Raw genomic sequence first — 23,636 nt, forward strand, 5'->3', positions numbered from 1 at the left:
TTTTCATTCTGTTTCTCTCTGTATCAATCATTCCATTGAAATGCATCTTTATCTGTGGTTCTCCTATTTGTACTTTTTGCGAAATTGTATAATATGCTTTTAGTAACAAAGTCTCTTTGACAGTTCCCATGATTGACCCTGCTCATCTTGAGAACGTGTTGCCCGCTTGTCTGTACTCCCCGACATACGTGGTCAAAGACTTCCCCATCGCCCGCTATCAGGGACTTCAGTTTGTGAGTTAAACAGAAACATCTTTACATTTTGTCAAAATGGCTTTATGGTAGCAGAATTCAAGCATCTGTTGCTTTAGTGCTGCCGTGCATCGAAATGTGTAATTACTGCCCCCTTTTGGTTCAACAGTGTAATTACAGGCTTACATTATACGTCATGTTAAATGGTGTTTGTAATGGCAAGCAAATAATAAAAGGTAGCTCAATGCATTGAAGGAATTTATATAGCAAAAGCACTTTATAAAGACAGATTTCTCCAAACCAGCTTTAAAGCAATACAAAAAGCATTCAAATTTCAAATAGGAGAAAACAGCTTTTAATTAAATATTTTATAATAGATATATATTATAATGTGATTTTTGCACTATATGACCACAAGAAATGCAGTGCAAGTATCCGGATATTCATGAAACAATGAACCATCCCTGCTGAAAAAAACAATAGAAACCTAATAAAAACCATGACAGAAATTCTAATGGTTTCCTTTAATACACCATGGTTTAATGGCAAAAGCTAATAGTTCATAATGGTATTTTAATAGAAACCATTAGAATTTCTGTAATGGTTTCTATTGTCTTTTTATAATATATTTTAATAATAGAAATCATTACTGAAATTCTAATGGTTTCCATTAAATGACTATCATGAACCATTAGCTTTTTCCAATAAAACCATAACAAAATTCCTTTTTGTAGTGTGTTTTAGGCATAAGATTTTCCTGCTAAACAAACAATAGAAACCACTTAAGAAGTTATAATGGTTTTTAAGTATTGCTTTTGTATTGGTTTTAAAGGAAACTGTAATGGTTCTACTGGTATGTGATGGATTCTATTGGTGGGATGTTAGATCCTATTGGGATAATGCCCAAAACACACTACAAAAAATAATTTTGTAATGGTTTTAGCGAGAAGCTAATGGTTCATAATGGTATTTTAATGGAAACCATAAGAATGTCTGTGATGGTTTCGGTTCTGTTCTATTGTTTTTTCAGCAGGGTTAACATCCCACCAATAGAATCAATCACATACCAGTAGACAGCGTTATACTTGCCATTATTACCATTAAATATATATACCATTTTCTATGACTGATCTGATTTACTAGACTGAATCAGAATTTGATTATTAATCATTCATTCTTTATGTAACCAGGTAAAAAGCTATTTTGTAAATAACGTAGAAGTAGCTTGCATTTCCATCCGCCAAACTGAGAGACAAGTAAGACGAGCCACAGATTGATTTATAAATAAAACCGTACCAATGAAAACTTCTACGAATATACATAGATGTCAACTCTGCCTTATCATATAATCATATTGAAAAACAGCAAATCTCCATAATCCAATAATGAAAAGAAGGTATTAGATACCAAATATAGCGCTTAAAGAAAACAAAGACCTGATTCTATATTAAAAATCTAATTTAAGCCTAAATTTAGAAAGTAATTTATCAATTTGTTGCTTAAATGTTAATTTGCTGTCAAATAAAATCCCCAGATACTCTCAACACACTCTATTTTGATTCCCTGGTACGACACAATATCAGGGAGATTCGTTGGCATGACTTTAGAGTTCGAAAAAATCCTACATTTTGTTTTTAACCAGCTTAAGTTCACAATATCAAATGCTGACTGTAGGTTTTGAAGCGCTTGTGAAGAAGATGATACATAGCATGACAAATATTGTTAATGTACAAAGAAAATGGGTCCCTGAACTAAATGAAATATTGCATATGTCAAAAATATATACAAATAAATCCCATTATTAGTTTATTATGTGATCTGAACTGAATACAAACAACATTTACATTATAGATTGCGATGGTGCACGAATCCAGTATAAAGAAATATTGTTGTTAGGTACTGTATGCTGTTTCAGACAGTGAGCTTCTTATCTGTCAGGTTAGTTAACAGTTGTGTCTGGTTGTGTCTCCAGGTTTATCTTTCTTTCGTCTATCCAAACGACTTCACGCGCCTCACCCACATGGAGAAAGAGAACAAGTGCTTCTATAGAGAGTCACCCATCTATCTGGAGAAGTATGCTTTCGCTTCTAGATTCTAGTTGATAATATCACAGTGTTATAAAGTGTGAATATAATCCATGATGTGAATCATTTAGGATGTGCTTAAAATACATGTTGATATGTCTTAAAATCCTACCCATAAGGCAGAAAAGATTCAGAGGTTGATGAAAGATGAAACATCACATGGATACACAGGATTTAAGAGAGATTGATTGTAAATGTGTTTCACTTACATTTTCAGTGGCTTTCTCTCTTTCTCTCTCTCTATGGCAGGTTTGGCTTCTATAAATACATGAAGATGGATGAGGAGGAGGATGACATGCCTTTCTTCTTCCCTAATCCTGATGGTGCGTGTGTGTTTGTGATCAGGGATCCAGAAGAGAAATAACACTTCATTAGTGCATTGTTCCTTTACAAGCTACTTTATAAGAACATTGCAGACATATTCCTCAGGAGGAAATGCCTTTGGTCTGGATCCAGAAATAAAATGACTCGCGTTTATTTTCGTAGGGTTAAGGCCTGTTCACGAAATGTGAACGTAAGGTCTACTTAAACTAAGAGAGATGCAAAAGATGCTTCAATGCATCATATCGAATGTGATTATACAGGTTTGCTTTGCTTTAGAGCAGAACAGAAACAACGATAAACTTTTCTTTTGCAACTCAAAAAAACTAAATACCAATAATTAATAATAAACATTCATAAAAATGTGTCATAATTGGTTGGTTTTAAATTACACACACACTGACAATACAATAAAAGCAACAGTTCACCAAAAATGAAAATTCTCTCATAATATCCGTCACTTTATGTAAATAGTTCAAAACTTGCACTTGAAAGCCAATCCGATCTCACAGTGATTCGTAACTATTTTTTACGAGATCGCAAATTCGTATGAATCGGTACGATGTGAATCATACAAAAACGTACGATTATAATTGAAAAAAGCATTACTGAAGCCCTTCCCCTAAACCTTATGTAACTGGCGCGAAAGCAAATCGTACTAAATTGTCTGAATAAGTTTATACAATTTTCATGCGAATTGGCCATAAAATAGTTACGAATTTGCCTGAGATTGTGTTGAGAGAGCACATCCATCCATCCATCGTAAAAGTAATCAAAAGTCTCCAGTGGGTAATGAATGTCTTTGGAAGCTAAACGTTTGGTGTGGATGAGGAAACAGTTCATATTTTGAGCATGTTTTAGTAATATTGAAAGCAAAACACACCCATAAACACTAAATCTGAATAAAGTAAACACGGTAACTTAAAATCTCATTGGTTCTCATGTGTCTCATGATTAGTCATATGACACGTATAACAACAGCTGCCAATTCCTCTGTGTTTTTGTTACTTAGATTTTCTTGAAGAAGAAGAGGGGGTGGACCCAGACGATGAGGCACAAGTTGTTGGCACCCAGTCGGCTAAGAAGCCTGTCCATCCCAGCCAATCGAGTCACACCTTAAGTCCCTCCCAAAAGCCAGTTCCCACAATACCAGACCCCCAAAACATAGAGCCGGACAGTTTAGCTCTGAGGAGAGAGCAAAGGCAATTTTTCACAAAAGGAAGACGGGTGGGTGAGGCACAACCTAAAGAGATGGATGAAGATGCTCCTGACCATCCAGCTGAGATAGAGTTGCCAAAGGGTGAGAATGTAGCACGAGGTCGCTCCCTCAACTGGGTTCAAAGAGACCAGCAGGACTTCAAAGAGGATCGATCAGAAGACCGTTCACCCAAAATAAGCCGGTCGACATTGCTGTTTCCACAAAAGTCCTCATTGGTGTCTCTCAATACCCGAGGCAAGCAAATCCTCAGCAGTCCCGTTCACACTGTTCATACCCCAGGTAACCAACCAAGCCACACCAACAAGGAACGTAGGAAAGCGGACAATAAGATCTACATCACCAGACCTCGTCCTGCGAAAGAAAAGAAAAGTCCAGTTTCACGCCAACCCAGAGAAGTCTTCCCCGGGGTTTTCTTGTACCAGAACGGAAAAACCACAAAGCTGGTTAGCCTCAGTGCCAAACCAAAACTTAGCAAAGGAGCTCCCCGAGCATCCCAGATATTCGCCCGGTCACCCCTAAACGAGAACAGAGTTCCTCCTGCAAGTTCCAACTTCAGCAAGCCAGCAGAAAATCCTGTCGCCTCAAACAGAGCTGCACCGCTGACCCGCTTTAATAAAAAGATCAGAGGTGTCTGGGAAAAACACCAGCGTCCATCAAGGGTCATTACGACCCCTCAAGTGCCTCTAACCCCCGGCTCGCCGTTAGCTAATTCCTCCATGAACGCTTTTCCCACAGAACCTCTTCGCGTCACTTCCTACATGCACACATCCGAGATCACCGAGTCCCAACAGCAGCGTCCGCAGACAGATCCAGAGGAGGACGGAGGGTTGTCTGAGTACAGCTATGAGGATGTAGAGCCGCGCCCTGGGTGGGCGGAAGAGGCCATAAACTGGCAACGGACGTTTTCTGTGAACAGCATGGACTTTGAGATGCTACGCTCAGACTGGAATGACCTTCGGTGCAACGTGTCGGGAAACCTGCAACTACCTGAGAGTGAAGTGGTGGATGTTCTGGCGCAGTACATGGAGAAACTTAATGAACGCAATGGAGGGTGAGGAGAGTGCATAACTGATGATCATTAATCACACATTTAAAAAATGAAGTTCAGTGCTTACACTAGAGCAGTGGATCTCAACCTTATTCATTTCAAGGTCCCCCCCATTATCACATTTTTAAAGCACCCCACTTACAATTTCTAGCCAATGAAATATTCTAGAGGATGGCATAACAATAATATCTTTTAGATTTATTATAAAAAAATAACCAAACACTAAGAAGTAACTAGATTTTTAGTTGGGCTGTCAAGCGATTACAAATATTTAATCAAATGAATGACATGACGTGATGATTAAATAATCAAATTATTAGCAAATCAATTTCGGCTGAAAGTTAACCCAAAAGTTAAATTAACATCATTATTATGTAATTGGTTGAAAGAACACTGACGTAGGTGTATGATAGTTACCATTTCTGATGATTTGTTGCATATCGTTGTTCTATGGTCATATAAAACATGCTGCTGTAAGTGTAGTAATTAATTGTTAAAGTAGATATTTTAATTCAAAAATTGCTAAAATATTGGATTTTTTATTTTTTTATTGATATACAAGTATCTTTTTTTTCTCATTAAAACTTAGCTTTAGAGCGATATACTGTATATCTTTCCTTATTTAGGAAATCAATGAATGGATTAAATGGACATATTGCAATTTAAAAGTAGCTTAAAGCTGCAATCTGTAACTTTTGCCTCTATGTCGCCATCTGTGTTTGAAACATTGAATTTCAGGTTACTTAACATACTGCGTATTTATGTGTGTTGAAGTCAAATGGCGTCAACCTGACATTTCCTCCGTAACTGGACTCGACAGCTTCATTTATTTATTTAATAGAATTTTAATTGTTATGCAAAAAGCTACTAATTGCTGCTTTAAGATTTTTTATCGCAAAAGCAAATCAATTGCCAACCAATCAAATTCTTTCTCGTTCCGTCATAGGATTTACACTCTCCTTCGCATCATAAACGTAGAGAAGCGGCGCGACTCTGCTCGCGGAAACCGTTATCTGGTTGAGCTGGAGCTAATGGAGAGAGGCCGTAAGGTGGTCCGTCTCTCCGAGTACATCTACATGCTGCTGCACCACGGCCGGTTGGAAGACAGTCTGGAGAATGTGGAAGGAGTGACTGCATCATCTCCTTCGGCCCCAGTCGCCAGCCCGCCTCCGCCGTCTAGTATGCCCACCCAAGGGGCTCATGGCATGCCACAGTCAGGCACAGTGTATGCCAAACCCCTGCTTTGCCAGCCTGTGATGCTACAGTGGAAAAAGGACGTCATGGTACATTTTGTAGTGCCAGGTGAGTGCATATGTGATGTTTGTGTATTGCATTTTGTCACACTTGGGGTAACTTTGGAGTACTTTTTATTACGTTTTAAATTATTATTGTATTTATTTTTTATTTAATTTTTTTTATATTTATTATTATTATTATATTGTTTTATTTGTATTATTTATTATATTTCTATTCTATCTATTTATACTATTTCATTTTATTTTGTGGTATTATTGTTATTGTTATTATTATTAGGTTTATTATTATTTTTAATTCTTTTAGCTTTTAAGCATTTGTCTGTATTAATGTTTATTCATAATGACATAATATCCCATAACAAAAGTTACGTGCAAATATTTTATGTTTTTGGATGACTTTTTCTCTGTCTAACTTAAACTTTTTTTCTAATGTCATTTATGGCAAATATGATTTTAACTCATTTTTAACTCAAATTATGTCCAGAAGTGCCCATGAGCAAAGATGGCAACATTATAAATCACATTCTTCTGGGATTTCTCTGCAGCCAAGGAAATAGAATGTGAACAGATTGTGGATATAATGTTATAAGGATGAGTTTTTGGATATTTATTTTTCCTACAGTGAAGAATCAGGCCCGCTGGGTTCAGCAGTTTATTTCAGACATGGAGCTGCTGCACCGTGAGACCAAGGACAACAATTTTAACATCATCATCGTGGATTTTCAGAGTGAAGATATGGATGTGGAACAGGCACTTAGAGAGAGCTCTGTTCCACGGTAAACACCTCCATATTGCATTCATGTGCAGGAAGAAATGTTTTCAGACGTTTATAGCCAATGCTTCTCTTCTCTTAATGCTTAATATATTCAAAATTTCTTTCCATTTAAAAATGCGTAGGCCTATGTTTTCGTATTAGTTTGTCATTAAACTCCTGTGTTTTCTCTTCGTAAACAGATACGAGTATCTAAAAAGAGAAGGGAACTTTGAACGTTCTGCGGGGTTACAGATCGGTGTGGACACCATAGAGGTAATAAAACTCAAGCTATGTGCAAGCTATGATAACAGTAAATCAAATTTTTGCCGGTCGAGTGGAGCCAAAGGATTATTCGTTTTTTATGTCAATAAATATTTGAAAAACATGTCATAGATACTTAGATCTAACTAAGACCAAATTGACCTATCGGTAAGCCCCTCCTCTCGGACGCAGATAAGCCAATGGCAGTTTGATATGAGTTGCACGTGGACCGGAACTCGGACAACTTTAGGTTTCAGCACCATTGAGAATCATTGTAAGATCGTGTAAGCGTTTACATTGTAGGTCATGAACGAAGGTCTACAGTACATTTCTAAATGTAAATGAATTCAATCTTACCCTACAGTATCCGGATTCGCTGTGTTACAATCCCACTATTTCATCACAGTTGAATTGCCCAATAGGGCATTTCCCACGCCTCATGCATGACAATGGAGCAGTCAAGAATATGAATTTAGGAAAAGGAGGTCTGAGGTTTCACTGGGTTTGTCGGGTAGGCTTCTCTGTGTTTGGGGGATAAATGATTCTAGAAATACTTGCTTACCTTTCCTTGCCATTATCAGAGAGACATCTCATGAGTTGTGATCCCACTTTCATCACATCCATTATCACGGGTGAAAGATGCCTTTTGGTGAGGTACTGCTGATAATGCCCTTTGTATGGTTCCCAATAAATGTCGCATTGTTGCAAGGCCATCTGGCATCCCTCCTGGTCACAAGTCCGGCTCTCTAGCCATTAGGCCACCGATATTTAATAGGGAGGCTCCGAGATGACATATATTTGTGTGCAAAACCCAGAAGCGAGTTAGCATTTTAGGACTCCTGGTTCCATCGCTCCAAAGTCTATGGGTTTTAATCGCCTGAAATAAGGTCTGTGGTTAACAAAACCTCTAAATGTTTTCATGTTTTATCCTATGAATAAAACACACCAATTATAACCTGCTCTTAAAAACTTTTGAGATGTCATTGCGCACATACAGCTCACAAATAAACCAACATGGACACAAATCTCTTGAAACGTAGATCTGGATTCATTCTGGGAATAATAACTTACCAGGGAACATCTTTAATAAGTTTGAAAGAGTTGTCGGTGGCTTGGTGGTGGTGACGTTGATATCGAGCGACCTTAAGTGTAGTCTGTTTATAGCATCGTGTTAGCTTTTTACTTCTGCCGATTGTATTCCGGCTTCAAAGGTAACAAACGTTGTGTTCATTTGTAAAGATCGTCTTGATAGACAAAACGTGTAAACGTCATAAACCTTTGTTAATCACAGAGCTTACTTTTTGCGATCTTCCAAAAGTCTATAGAAAAAAATGCACAGGCTTCCAGTCGAGAGTACCAGCGTGCCGCTTACTTCCGAGCTAGCCTACAAAATTATATCATCCCGGAGGAACTGTTATATGGGTAATATTTGTCATTTACCTCAATTAAATCACGTTCATGAAAAAAGTGAAATTAGTTTCCAACAGAAGGATAAAAAACATGTTTATCTCTAATAAATATTAATGTCTCGCATCTTTTTGATTTCTTTGAGTAAACTTTGAAATCGTTTCCCACAGACCTAAACACCACACAAGGGTTAAAAGTCAATTTTTTTGAAAATCAATATAGACGTTTACATAACAGAAAGGAGGATGTTTATTGACAATGAATTGTGCCCGATGGTTTAATTCTAACACTGTTGTGTGCTTTAGTTGACTGAACGAATGTTGTGAATTCGGTGCGAAGATTAAAGTAATAGCATTGAACAGGTTCTGTAGATCCATTCTGTAAAATTTCACCCATACTGTGATAAATGATCAAAAATAAGTGTGTTTGTACTAAAGATATGAATTAATAACATTTAGGAATGTAAGAAATATGAATTAAATCTTTAGTATCGGTAGATAATATATCGGTATCTGATAGTATAACGGTATCTGTGGAGAAATTTGGTCTCGGTCCATATCTAGTTTGCACTGAAAATGACTTAATTCAATAAACACTCACTGCCTCGTACAAGTGCAAACAGCACCTGACGGAACGGATCAGATCCAGGCTTTTGCACTATTCTGTGAGTCTGACAAACATGTGAATAGTTTTAGTACCCAGAAATGGATCATTAATGTAAACAGCATTAGTGAGGATTAAAGATTAAACCTCAACACCCGTTTGTAACGAAAGATTGAATCCGTATCTAGGAATCGTCAGGTGATTCAGATAGATTAGAAATAGAGATGATATTCAGACAGGAATCAACCCTGGGATCATTCTAGCCGTATGTTTTACCAGTATGTTCTACAGTATAAAGTTATTTTGTAGACTGTACCAGGTCGATGTGTGATTTTACTGTGTGTGTGTGTGTGTTTCAGGACAGTCACAGTATTGTGTTTTTGTGTGACCTACACATTCACTTTCCTCTGAATATCCTGGAGAGCATCAGAAAACACTGTGTTGAGGGGAGACTGGCCTTCGCTCCTATAGTCATGAGATTGGGTTGTGGCAGTTCACCATATGAGCCGGATGGTAATACACGCATCAGATAAAGAGCAGATCCATTTGCTAAGCTTCATCACTAGACTACTTGTAATACCATAAAGCACTTATATGAAGCTGGTATAAATAATGTATACTAAATGCATAGAATTCTGGGAGTGACATTGTGTTGTAGAGCATTATGATCTTTTGTTATAATCGTGATATATAAAGTATTAAAATGTATACTTACACACTGTATGCTTCATCCCGGTGTTTTGTCTTTGTGTTATAGGTTACTGGGAGGTAAACGGATTTGGGCTGTTTGGTATTTTTAAGTCCGATTTTGATAAGATTGGTGGAATGAACACAGAGGAGTTTAAAGACCGCTGGGGGGGAGAAGACTGGGAACTGCTGGACAGGTACAAACATTTGACATGAGTCTACATGCTTCATACTGAAGTATTCCTGGGTGTTGTGAAACAAATAGAGCGGCATTACAGCATCTCCATGTTTGATTTTCTCTTTCTGCATTCCAATTTAAGTTATTATTCATGCTGAACTGAAATATTTAACTTACTATAAAAAATATCGCCAGCCATAAACAGGCCTTTTTTATTCTATGAGTATATGAACATACAATAGCAAATGAAAGGTTTTTTTCTTAATCATTTAATAATCAGAAATATATTTGTTTGTTCTTTTTATCACTTCTTGAATGTGGGTAGGTTTCTTCAAAAATGTTTTTTCAACAATTATGTCCAGATCAGATTCAGAACAATGATCAAAGTACTCATACATTTGCTGCTATTTGGATCCATGTGTGCGGTAACTCTTTCAAAAGATGCATAACAGCGCCCTCTACTGTAAAATAATGTAAGGCATCCAGGGAAGTGTTAGGAACTTCCTAAATGAAGGAAAATACCTAAATGTCACAGTTGTAATAGTTAATAATAAAATTATAAATGATTATACTTTGTCAGTAAAATATAAAATCCTTTAACATAAGCATACAGTATTTAAAGCTGCAGTCTGTATTTTTTTGTATACCTTTTTATTGTTATTAGGTATATACATACATACAAGTTCTGCGTTCTTTCTTATCTTTCTCCGATTCACAAGAGTAAGCTTATAATAATGATTTATAAATTGAGCTGTATGGTGCAATTGTAAAAGGTCCGTTTGACCTCATTCGACTTCAACTCACGTAAAGATAAGAGTAAAATAACCTGCAAGTTTATGCGTACCAAACTGGCTCCATGTAGCAAACTGGCTATGGAAAGGCTTCGTGTCTCACTGTGCAATGTTTGCTTATAAAAAATAAGAAACAAATCTCTATATGCGCTTAACGGTTTAAGCACAACCCTCAAAACTGACATGCGCCGGTCAGAAATGGCAAAGAAAGTCCAGGCTAGGGATTTCAGCTTTCACAAAATAAAGCACTGCATTATTTAATGAAATGACATGAATCTCTCTCTCTTTCAGAGTGCTACAAAACGGTCTTGAGGTCGAGCGATTACGACTGAGAAACTTTTTTCACTATTATCACTCTAAAAGAGGCATGTGGAACTCACAGTCCAGCAAGACACCCAAGGGATAAAACTGCACTTCAAACAAACTCGGCTCTTTGCCAAGAAAGGGACCCTTGAACGGTCACACTGCTGAGTCCTCTACTGTGAGGTCCATCTCATATAAGAAGACAGGACGAGATCTGCGAGCTGCCGTTCAGACTGAAGCATCTCTGGATTTGTATGTATTTCTGGAGCAATGACTGGAAATGTATTTAAAAAGTGGAGAACCGTTTCCGCGTTGGGTGAAATTTTCTGTACGGTAGCAGCTCAGGCACTTTGTACGAAGTTAATATGGTTTGCACTTGAGGTGTTATTCGCTGAAATGATCGTTTAAAGGTTTAGTTGTGCGCTGGTACTTGAACGTCTGCTGTTATATTGCTGTAAATGTCCCTTGGGGTTCAGACGTGACAACTTCTTACATCTGTAGCGCGGGATTGAACTGATATACGGCGACTCTCAAAGTCCTGCTGATCCACAGATGTACATAACTGGACCCGAGAACGGCCTGCTGAGCAACGAAATTAAAGTTATCTGTCTTTGTATTCGTCTGTGTCTGTTCGCTGTCGAGAGCTGCTTCTTGTCCTCATCACGAATGGATAATCAAACAGGTTTAGTCTTTAATGGCTGCTTTCACAGATGCAGAGGAAATCAGATGCGAAGCCAGACGACAGCGAGACTCTTTTCAGACGGCTGTTTTTAGTCTGGCTTTCAGACTGGACTTAACATAATCAAGACTATTTGCAGTATCCATTTTTACAGACTTTAACGGTAGGAAAATGAAGTTGTCCCGAAGCTGTGTGCCTTTCTTTGACGTTTTTAACAGGGCAGTCCATTCAGGGGGAGAAGGTAGACACGATTGCCAATAATCCAACTTTTTGTCAAACAGATACTGGAAAGCATTTCGAGTACAAAATAGGTAGAAATCGGGCAGCTTGAGTTTTCATTATTTGCTCAATTTCATTTTTATTGCATTAGTACTTTTGGGAAAACTTGCAGACTGAAACATGGTTGTACACTGACACAAGCAGCTCAGGTGTTGTTTTATTCTGCTGTAACGTGCAAACAAGAACATCTTTAAATGTGTTTACAAACTGACATGAGAGTTGTCAGCCCGAGTCGTTTTAAAACCGTAAACCGAGATATTTTCTTTCTGGTTTGATGTACATTCAGACTGTCTATTTAACAACACAAGGACAGGAAATAAAGACATTAATACAGGGATCTGCATCACAAGGTAATTTCTGTGAAATTGTTGTGTAGAAAATGTTGCCATTATCTGTATATTATTTCCTTTTACCGTTTTGGTTTATTTTTTTTCTGAAAAGAATAAAGTTTAAAGCTGAAGCATTAACTGAATGTGATTTCTTTGGTTTCGATTTTGTATAGACGGTTTCATCGGACGCACCCGCGTTATTGGTTATAAAATAACAATTTATATAGTTATATGAGCATACATTCATATTCCGGTGTCATTGTATATTAATTGTTTAAAATAACATTGAAACTACTCAAAAGTTATAGCCTAGCCAAAATTATTTGCAGAGGTGTTTGAGCCACATTACTTTCTTTATGTGCCGCTGAAACCGTCGTACGTTATTGCATTTTATTTTCTTCATGTGGATTCGAGTTGCAGATATCGAACAGACATTCAATGTATACTGTACTTTAATAGGTGATTTCATCTTTCAACCACTAGAGGTCACTTTAGTACAAATGTACGTCCATGCAGTGTTGCCAGGTTACGTTTGCCCTCTTTATTAGGCTGCTTACATGATTCATCATCATTCCTAATACAGAGTGTGTGTACAGTGATCAAAAATAAAAGTAAAAAGCATAACGGTGGCTTTAAAAGATGCATAGATATTTGAGAGCGACGCGTTTTAGGTTTTAATTTATTTGGCGGCTAGTTTTGTTTTAAATGACCGGGTTTGCCATGCAGATCTGGCAACCCCACAAGGCCAAATATTAATGCTGCTCCAGGTGAGAGAAAACTGCCCTTGAACATTGAATCTCACCACGTGCTTCTTTTCAATCGAGATTATATTTGCAATTTATTTGATTACTTGACTGTAGATTTAACACCATGCATATAACCCAACAAACTCGTATTCATGAAGTCCTTCAAAAATGAGATGAGATTCATTGAATTTATTTAAACTGACTTAATGGTTTTATTTAGGTTCTGGTTATCTCTGTCACCAATAAATCTCCGTTTCACGTAGTTATGGCGACCTGAACCGACATAGATTTACTCTATCTGATGTCATCATGACGAGTAATAATGACCATCATGTGTAATAAAGTTTGTCTTGACAGATTGTGTAATGTTGGCATTGCACAAAAGATTTCCCCATAACACGATTTGCGTTCAACGTTATTTAATAATACACAAATGCCTTTTAATACTTTTTGAAGACATTTTTAATAATAGAAAGAATCCTACTAGCTGTTTTATCAGCTTGAAACACACATACAGAGCTCGAGACAATAGTTTGTGTACCATCTCCCAGACTAACACAAGTAATGTAAATTCCTTAAGATTAGATAAAGACCAGCAAAGTCTTCACACCTAAAAGAAAACAATACATTTGACTTCGGTTTAGGGGATGGTCCACCCAAAAACGTTTTTTCACCTCCATGTCGTTCAAGACACACAAAATGTATTTTGAGAAATGTCTCAGAGTCCATGCAATGGGAGTCAATGGGAGTCCGTGTGCTTTGGTTACCGACATTCTTCAATATGTCAAAATATTTTGTGTTCTGCAGAAGAAAGAATGTCATACAGGTTTGAAATGACATGAGGATGAATAAATGATTGAATAAAAAGAAGAAATGTTCATTTCCATTTTACCTTAATAGAAAAACGATGCCTGTGTCAAATAAATATAATTATGAAAAAGAGATAAAATGTCTAAGAATCCGATTTAATAAAGGAAACCCCGCTTATAAATACTCAGTATTTACAAGAAAAGCGCGCTTCTGAGAAACTGAGCCCGGAGCTCCCGCTGACTCGCTCATTGGTCTCTTACTCACTCTTCATTCAGACGACTCGTTTAAATGGCCTGTTTCAAAAAACATGAATCGATTCGTCCTTGTTCAAAACATCAATAAATGACCTTAATAATCTACAATACTGTTAAACACTGAAGATTCGCATTATGTTTTTGATCGGATTATGATCTTTTGCTGTTGTCAATTTGTCTTCGGCGTATTAGGGGATCAGGCCAACGCTTTGTGACTCGGTTCAAAGGAGTCGTTTAAACCAACAGATTCGCGAATCAAACACCACCACACTCTCCGGCTGCCTGCTTTCAGTTCAGTCGGTTTCCAGTAAGAGGGCTCGTGTGGTGTGACGTGTGAACATCGCCCATTCCTGGATCATTTTTGTGCGTTTCGTAAAAATAGCTTACATTATATCTCACCGATCGATCTGGCACCTGATTTACATCATATTTATGGATTTGCACCCTAAACTTTCGGTCCAGTTGAATCGATTGTTTTGAAGAACTGGACAATACACGAGCAACTCCTGCGTAATTGACAAGTTTGGGAATGGACATTTGGCGAGGTAAGCGACTTTTCCAAGCATTTTCGTTTCAGGGGATGCAAATACAACGTTAAAACATTAAATAGACGCTTTGATCTGGTTTGTGTGTCAGTTTAAAGCGCTACATGGATGTCAAAGAGAAACTAGACCAGTTGAAGCTTGAGTTTCGCACCGCTGAAAACGCGCGTCTCCTCTCTTTCAGGTTCACTTTAAACAGCACAACTCCAGGAGCCATGGCCGGAACAAACAACACACACATGAAGACCTTAGAGGATTTAACTCTGGACTCCGGGTACGGAGCAGGGGACTCGTGTAATTCTTTAAGCCTGTCCTCCTCCAGGTCAAACTCACACGCGTTAACGAACGCTCCTCACCGGGGTAACTGGTGGTACTACTCGGGGTCCATGAACAGCCGCAACAACAGCTGGGATACAGTCAACACAGTCCTCCCCGAGGACCCCGAAGACATTTTCTCCAAGTGTCCCCGCTTACCAGAGCTCGAGGAGTTCCCGTGGACGGAGGAGGACGTGGGGAGGGTCGTGCGTAAAGGCGCAGGAAAGGGCGCCGCGCTCTCCGCGGACGGTGTCCGGAGGTTGTCCACCCTGATGCGGAGGGCGCTCATCCGCATCTCCAGAGAGGCGCAGCGGCTCAGTGTCATGCACTGCAGATGCACCCGGTTCGAGATCCAAAGCGCGATCCGACTGGTGCTCAGTTGGACACTGGCTAACCATTGCGTCTCGGCCACCGTGAAGGCCATATCTATGTATAACATGAACGCTGGAGAGTTACTGCGCAAGGGGAAGTCAGCACGGTGTGGGCTTATCCTCTCGGTGGGACGCTTTTTCCGCTGGATGGTGGACACTCGCATCTCGGTGCGCATCCATGAGTACGCGGCTATCTGTTTAAGCGCGTGCATGGAGGCGCTGGTAGAGGAGGTGGGCGTTCGGCTGCTGGCGGCGGAGAGGGACGGCGCGACCACCGGCTGCGTCCTGACAGCGGAGGCTCTGGAGGGGGTCATCAATAATGATGCTGAGCTGTGGGGCGTCCTGCAACCCTATGAACATCTCATATGTGGGAAGAACGCCAATGGTAAGTGTTGCATACTGTTACTTTCTGTGTAATGTTTCGAATGAACTGTGCAAATGTTATTTGAAATGAATAGAGCTGGTTAATGTGATGAAAATACACCTGTGCCGAGACACCTGTGTGAAGCTGAGAAGAGCTGATTTCATACCTTCATGGTTCATAGACCTTAGAGGACCATCTCCTTCTCCGATTTGATTCGCAATTCGCATTGGTAGTGCATTGCATAATTTTAATCGACGGGCTCATATTGCCCAACTTCACTTCCATCTTAGGGCACTAAAATTGAAGGCAGAAGTGAGTTCGTGACAGTACACGTGACTCCAAGGTCGTAAAAAGACTTTACTTGGACACCGGAGTAATTTAGGCGAAATATTTAGGCTATGCTGGCTGAAAGCAATTTTTTAGCCTGGCAGGCAAGATCCATTCAGCTCTTTGCACGAGCCTCATGCAGCTTACTTTCAGACAGAGTAGGTCAAGCGCGTAAAACACCCGCTGGATCAATGAGCTTTCAGAACAGTCAGGTTAACAAACTGCAGCGTGTGCTCTTCAAAAAACCCTTGTGTGCCATATCTGTGATGAATGGGCATCTGTGTTTCCTCTATGAAGTGAAGTGAGATCACAGCGGAACAACTTCATTGATGAAGCTGAAGTGAGTCAGAAAGTGGCCCTTGATTACGCAAAGCGGCTCACTCCCAGATTATTCATCATTACTGTTGTTGGCTATTGTTGAGCCTGAGAATGTTTTGAAACACTGGCATGCCATGCAGTCAGTGCAGCTTTATTTGCATTGTGTAATTGTCTGATATGTTTGCGTGGTTTGCTTTGGATGCCTCTTTTTAATCCACTATTGTTGTGTGACATTGCTGAGTAAAGCAAAATATGGGAAAATAAAGTTAGGACTTCACTAGGGCTGGGCGGTATTACGGTCTATACTGTTGTGACGGATCTTTTTGTTTTACAAAACCCTTGTCACTGTCACACGGTCCTGTCCTATTGTGCACCATTCATTTTGAAATTGCTCCGCCTCTAAAACAACTTTTATGGCTGATGTCATCAAGACCTCTTATTTCGACCCAGTTTTCACCATCAAATCAATCAATATACCTCGTGAATCAAATATACCTCGTTTTGATCAAATTTTTTATAAACCGCCTAAATGTTGAACTTAAGTAAGAACTTTACTGTGTTGACTAACATGGCTGTTATGAAAGTAGTGTTTCTCAATTACTCAAGACTACAGGAGTAGGGACTTTCAGAAGACGATCATTCACAGTCCCTTCGCTACAATCGTTCTTCTCTATCATCTGCCAACCAGCCCCACATCTGGAAATCTTTAAGGCCGACTTCTCTTCGCCAAGTCGAGTCACTCCCACTTTCTCTCGCACACACTCTCCTTTCTGTTTACTTTAGTCCTTCTTTCCTGGAGCCGTTTCTGGAAGCGCACATGCTTTAACAAGGCTCCCACTCTACCAATGTGCCATTTAAAATTGAGTGAATATCCGGGGTGAGAGGTGGACCGAACGCATCCGTTTCTCTCACAGATAATTGATAATAATGTTCACGATGCATCTGAGCGAGCAGTGATTGATTTATCGATTCATGTTGAAAACATCTTCATACTTGACTCATGAATAAGGACGGAGATTTGTTCACGTAAAATGTTGTTCCTGGTTGCTGAGGTCGACATCGGTGAGCCTGGTCTGGATTTGACAGGAACTGTTCCCAAGTGGAATCATTTGTTGCTCTTTCATTCCATATCTTTGTTTTAGTGTCTTGAAATAGACACAGATGAGACAGTTGATGTACAGTGAGAGTATTGAGATATGGAGCCATTTATGTGCTTTATTGTACCACTGGTTTTAATATTGTGGGCAAAACATTGCATTTAATGTACTATATAAATAAATGAAGTTGAAGTTATGCCTTGCTTTATTGCTAAAATAATGTGGATAGCAGAACTTAGAAAATTCAGTTCTCGGGGAAAGAGATCTTTCTTATAATTTGAAGCAGGACCTGAATTTCAGGCACTGTACAGTCCTTTAATGGTTACCATGATGGAAACGATTCGGCACTAAAAGATAATTTCAGCCCCTGATACATTCTGAATATGGCCAGCGCACTTGTGTCTCAGAAAGGGAAAGGGGGTTATTTTATGGTTTTTGGATTTAGGATGTCAGTAACAAGGAAAACACCATCTTGCACGGTCAGTGGTACTGTTTATACACATTTCCTGCCAAAACCAAAGGCCCAGCTGTAGAAGTTACTTTGGTAGCTAAAAAAGTCCATGCATGGTGTAGCCCGAGTATTTTATGGCGGTTCAAAAATATCCAAAGATCACTGAATGTACTGAAGCCCCATAAAAGCATTTTAAGGCATTCAATTTTTACCGTTGGAAAATACAATATGTTAAGTCATTAGCATTTACTTAAAGGGGTAGTTTATCCAAAATCATGTATAATCATATTTCACATATTGTCATTCCTAACCTGTATGAAGTTCACAAAAGAAGATCATTTGAAGAATGTTGGTAACCAAACAAAACTGGCTTCCATCGACTTTTATTGTATGGACTAAACCACTTAGACACTTCTCGAAATATCTTCTTTTGTGTTCAAAAGAAAGAAGAGTCATACACAGGTTTGGAAATAAATGATGGTGAAAAATAATACAAGAATTATTGAGTGAACTGTTTATTGTGTGATCACGAGCAGCACTCGATATGTGCATTGATTCACCCCGTGTCTCGATCGGCTGCCTTGCTCCCGAGATCGTGAATCAGTATATTGCCATTGAATCAGTGGGACACCATTCACGTATTTTCCTGTGACGTGACTGCTCCAGCGCGTTGTGGTACTTCACAGCTGGTATAAATCAACCACCGGCAAAACCGTCATCTCTCTGACCTAAGGGGGCTGAAGCCCTGAACGTTTTCAGTAAAGCCCCGAATGTGCGAATGGGCAAATGTAACCGGGTCCTTCTTTCCTTTAAAAAATGTTAAGGGTAGTAGAGAGGTCTTTATTGTCCCAATTAATTGTCATCTATTTATTAATTTTAATAAACTTTATAAAACCATATAACTAGTGTAGTCTGGGACATAATCCTTTGGCTGGACTGAAGAATTGATATAAAGCTGTAATAAAAGAACGGCAATATCCAGCGGATTGAGGCTGTTGAGCACATGCCATTGTTTTTTGGCACCATTTCTTGTTAAGCGGTATAAACATTTTCGATCAATCTTCTGCATGTCGTCATGACAACACTGACCCCAGACAGGAAATGAGGGCTAGTGCGGGAAAATGGCCAACAATGACACGTGAGGGAGTTTAACACTGGAGTGAATAGTGAAAAGAAAAGGCTTGATCTTGCTTTTTCCAGAAAAAGCTTGGAAAAATTGAGTGATGGAGGAATAACTCCATCTCGCTGCAAAGTGTTGCAAAGCTTGTGTTTCCGTTTTTAGCAACACAGAGAGAGAGAAAAAAGGAGAGAGAGAGAAAAGGAGAGAGTGAGAAAAGGAGAGAGAGAGAGAGAGAGAGAGAGAGAGAGAGAGAGAGAGAGAGAGAGAGAGAGAGAGAGAAGAGGAGAGAGTGAGAAAAGGAGAGAGAGAGAGAGAGAGAGAGAGAGAGAGAGAGAGAGAGAGAGAGAGAGAGAGAGAGAGAGAGAGAGAGAGAAGAGGAGAGAGAGAGAGAGGAGAGAGAGAGAGAGAGAGAGAGAGAGAGAGAGAGAAAAGGAGAGAGAGACAGAGAGATTAGAGAGAGAGAGAGAGAGAGAGAGAAAAGGAGAGAGAGCGAAAAGGAGAGAGAGAGAAAAGGAGAGAGAGACAGAGAGATGAGAGAGAGAGAGAGAGAGAGAGAGAGAGACAGGTGGATTGTGCAGCTCAGCAAACATCATTCTCTAAAGAGAGTTTGCCTGTCAGCACAAAGCTTCTTAAATAGCTGTTATTTTTTTCTGTTTCTTATTTTTTCACTCTTGTAACTTTAAATAACTGATGAGAAAGTTCTTTGGTAATACTTTACGTTATGGGTGACTAAGCATTTTGAACATAGATTTAGTTTTTGTTATAAACCCCAAACTGATCTCACAGGAATTTGTAACTATTTTACAAGGTGGCAAATTCGTATGAATTCATACGATGAGAATTGTAAAAAAAACGTATGATTATTTGAAAAAAACAATAGTCCTTTACCCCGCCCCAAAACCTAACAGTCACTGGGCACTAAAACAAATCTTACTGAAATGTAAGAATAAGATTGTATCATTAGAACCTTGTAAAATAGTTACAGACCTCATATTGCATTTATTGGTTGTGCTTTTAGTTTTCTGTGTGAACAAATTACAACAGTTACAATATATAATTTTTTAAAGTGCCTGTGAATCGGAAGTTGAGATCATTTTCCTTCCGTATTTTGACGCATTTCTGAGTGAAGTGGAATGATGTAGAAAAACAGCCGTTGCCTTTTGACATGAACTGACAGTTAAAGGGGAGGAGTTTACGGATGCTCCGCCCAAGCAGCGTCATTTAAAATGGATGTTCATTACAGGAAGGAAGTGCATTTTCAGATTATAACTAAGGTTTATAAGGGTAAGAGATTGACCCACATTGATAAATAAACGTTTCAATATTTCATGAAAAAATTGACATTATCATTTTTAATTTCACTGGTACTTGAATTACTTATTCATGAAATTTACCCAAAGAGGTCTTTTAGTTTGGAGGTTTTGGATTTTACGGCATACCCTGAGGATTATCATTGTGTATTTAACAAACTCATTCATTATCCAGAATCAGTCATTAGCAGAATTCCACATTCAACCATATGCTATGTAGCTATTATAAATGCTGAAATAACCACATGCGTGTTTTATCGTTTTTGGCTTACAGTCTGGACATCTGTCTTGATAGTTGTGAATGGGATAACTTTAAATAGCCTTTGCAAACACAAGACAATCTTTTCTCTGTGGTTTATCTTTCTGCCTCATCTCTTCTGCTGTGTTCAATCGCATGTGGGATGATATATTGTATAATCAGCCATTTGCAAAAACATTCCTCTAATATATAATGGCTTTGCATGGGAACAGTTTAATGGAGATACTCGCAGAATGAGTTATCTTGAAGTTTAAACGTTTTACCAGGATGGCAAGTATATTACCGATTAAACATGCCACCTAGTTTGGAGTCTTACACTCAATACAGTTAATGACAGAAACAATTCAGACGCCGGTTTCCCAATAAATGTCCCTGCGTTTGCTTGTCAGAGACAGCATTTAAAAACACATATAGCCACATCAAAGTTTAATGAAGTCAGAAGGTCAATCCACGGACTCTAAGAGCTTTATAGCAGCTGAGGTTTTCTTTGGATAATGTCCACAGCGCTTTTTTATCAAGCTGTTTCCTTTAGAAAATTTGACTGCTAAACCAACTTTCCCACAGGATAACAGATTTCTTAAGTCATTTAGGTCTGTAGTTAAACAACTAGATGGTTTAGTAAAAACAATTTAAATGAAGAATAATACAATTCAGTGAAGCATACTGTGCAACTTTTAATAACCCTAACTTTTTATTTTCTCAGTTCTCCTTTGTTAGACACATGCCCAGGCCTGAAATATATATACAAAATATTCTGAGCTACATACAATATCACAGGCATCTTTCTTGCAGTAAACTACTAAAAAACCTCTCTCATACGAGGAAGAATTCACCCCACAGGCATCATGATAGCATGAAACAACTGGTAGAGAATGAGACAATATCTGCTATATCTGGGAGGATGTGCATACTCAACCGTAAATATGGAGACAATGTTCTTTCCAATTTCACCAGCTTGTAGTGTCTTTAAATTTTGCATTCAGTTTAGTTAAAAATTGTGTCAAAGTAAAGTTGTTTGTGTACTCCCACATTGCTTTTTTAAGCAAGATTTCATCTCTAAGATTTGCACAAGAGCAGTTGAGACACGCTGAGGACAAACTGAATGTTCTAGATCTTCTTTCCTGGTGGCCTTAAGGAACAGATTGAGACGGTGGACAGATTTAGCTTTATTGTTGTCCAGAGACCCTGATCACCCTGGTTTTGGACAGGCCAATTGGACACTTGGACGTTAAGGATGTTAGTCGTAAATCAGTGGTAAGAGGCTGAGTTTTGAGCTTGGCCTCCAGACAAAAGGACGGTGTTAAAGGACACGATTGTCTGCGGCTTTCGGGAATATGTCTCCAACCTCAGGTCTGCGCCTGTGCATAGATTGTCCCTTGCTCAATCTATATTACTGTTATTCCAGTTTCAGAAAAATAGTTTCAATTCAAATGGCATTTTCTCAAGCAGCTTCTTAGTTTCCATCTATTCTGGGCTCCTAGTGTATGCTTTTTGACACAACATTTCATGCACGTTTTTCTATTTTGTAATGAAAGAAATAATATATGGTGCGACATAATTCTAAGCATGCAGATATATGCTTTCAGGTCAAAAGATCATTAAAAAGTCGGCATTCAAGTTAGTCAAAACCTTTGAACGGTTGCGTATATATTTTACAAGAGCTTTGAATGGAGCTCATCCAATCAAAATCAGTGTTAGCTATATATTAATATACAATATAGTCAGTTGGTTATTAGCGCATGTATACAAAATCGTGTAAAAAGAGACACATTTATTTGAATGATATTGTCTAATAAATGACCAAAACTAAATTTCTACGTTGAGAAACAGAATGAAGAAAAACATGATTTGCCATAACCAATGAAATTGTTTGCCATAATGGCAGGCATTATATACGAAAGACCACTGTATGTCTTTGACAAATCACAATGAAGTGACTTTTATTTAAAAAAGAAAATTGAAATGGCAAGTTGAAGACAGATGAAAAGGCTTAATTTGAGTCAAATCTGAGCTTAATTCATGCTTTGTCTGAGAGTGTGAAGGCTTTTGTTCTCTGTTGATCTGCTAATTGGCTGGGGACAGACTTATGACTGGACACTTTTGTCCGTGGTTATAAAACCAAGCTGTGCTCGGAGACAAGCGCAGGAGAAAGATGTGGCATCTGTCCTTCTGCATGTAACAGGGGACATCTGCAAATCACAGTCAATCTGAGACAAAGACAGCGTTTAATGAACTCGCCTCTTTAGCCAATGATGCAAGTTTAACAACTCTATGGTTCAGGGTACGTGATACAGGAGCTTGGACGTTTGTTTTGGTTTATTGGATGAGGTTTAGGGGAGGGGGCTGAGTTTAAAGGAAGTATTGCAGGCAGCAGTTAAAAACGGTACGATAGTTTGGTTTGTGTTTCTATATTTCATGTTGTGCTGTGAAGGACTGGTCATCTATCGAGGGTTTACCGTGAATGTGGCCCAAGATGCTTGAATAGACTCCAGCCCTCCATGGTGTTTGGAGAATGGTTATAAGTTATGAAAGTTTTGTTTTTTGTAGTTTACTCTTAATTTTAGTCTTTAGCTATTTTGCTATACTTGTTTTTATTATTTTGTTATTTATTCATTTTGATGTTACTTTATATACGTTTTAATTATATTATATTATTTATATATGGATAAATAATACATATTTATGTTTAGGTCAGGTTTAATTTATTTTCAAATAATCAGTTTATTTCTGAGGCAACATTTCCAATTTTCACTGACCGGTAGTTTCCTTTTTTGTTAAATATATTTAGGCCAGTATTTTATTTCATTTAACAGAAATGTTTTAATAATTTTGATAAACTCTAATCACCTTGAAATGGATAGACATTTCATGTCTCAGTTTTTCATACTTTTTCCAAGTGTCATTTTGTTTGGTTATTATTACAATGTGGTTAACAGCTGTAAATTTCTGAAGAATATCTTCA

General features: G+C 38.4%; 2 protein-coding genes across 2 annotated transcripts in view; both read left to right on the top strand.

The window, feature by feature from the left end:
- Positions 1–12,530, top strand: part of b4galnt4a (beta-1,4-N-acetyl-galactosaminyl transferase 4a) — a 123,524-nt gene extending 110,994 nt beyond the window's left edge. Inside the window, exons 11-20 of the mRNA XM_079450953.1 lie at positions 124–233; positions 2,164–2,264; positions 2,525–2,598; positions 3,609–4,866; positions 5,810–6,165; positions 6,742–6,895; positions 7,074–7,146; positions 9,504–9,657; positions 9,902–10,028; positions 11,092–12,530. Of these exons, the coding sequence (XP_079307079.1) occupies positions 124–233; positions 2,164–2,264; positions 2,525–2,598; positions 3,609–4,866; positions 5,810–6,165; positions 6,742–6,895; positions 7,074–7,146; positions 9,504–9,657; positions 9,902–10,028; positions 11,092–11,206 (2,522 nt within the window). The 3' untranslated portion in view covers positions 11,207–12,530. The remainder of the gene's footprint in view (positions 1–123; positions 234–2,163; positions 2,265–2,524; positions 2,599–3,608; positions 4,867–5,809; positions 6,166–6,741; positions 6,896–7,073; positions 7,147–9,503; positions 9,658–9,901; positions 10,029–11,091) is intronic.
- A 1,883-nt stretch (positions 12,531–14,413) lies between these two features.
- Positions 14,414–23,636, top strand: part of abtb2b (ankyrin repeat and BTB (POZ) domain containing 2b) — a 64,229-nt gene continuing 55,006 nt past the window's right edge. The window contains exons 1-2 of the mRNA XM_079450164.1: positions 14,414–14,745; positions 14,927–15,813. Of these exons, the coding sequence (XP_079306290.1) occupies positions 14,958–15,813 (856 nt within the window). The 5' untranslated portion in view covers positions 14,414–14,745; positions 14,927–14,957. The remainder of the gene's footprint in view (positions 14,746–14,926; positions 15,814–23,636) is intronic.

The sequence above is a fragment of the Barbatula barbatula genome (assembly GCF_947034865.1).
Source record: "Barbatula barbatula genome assembly, chromosome: 25".
In the NCBI taxonomy this organism is placed as follows: domain Eukaryota; kingdom Metazoa; phylum Chordata; class Actinopteri; order Cypriniformes; family Nemacheilidae; genus Barbatula; species Barbatula barbatula.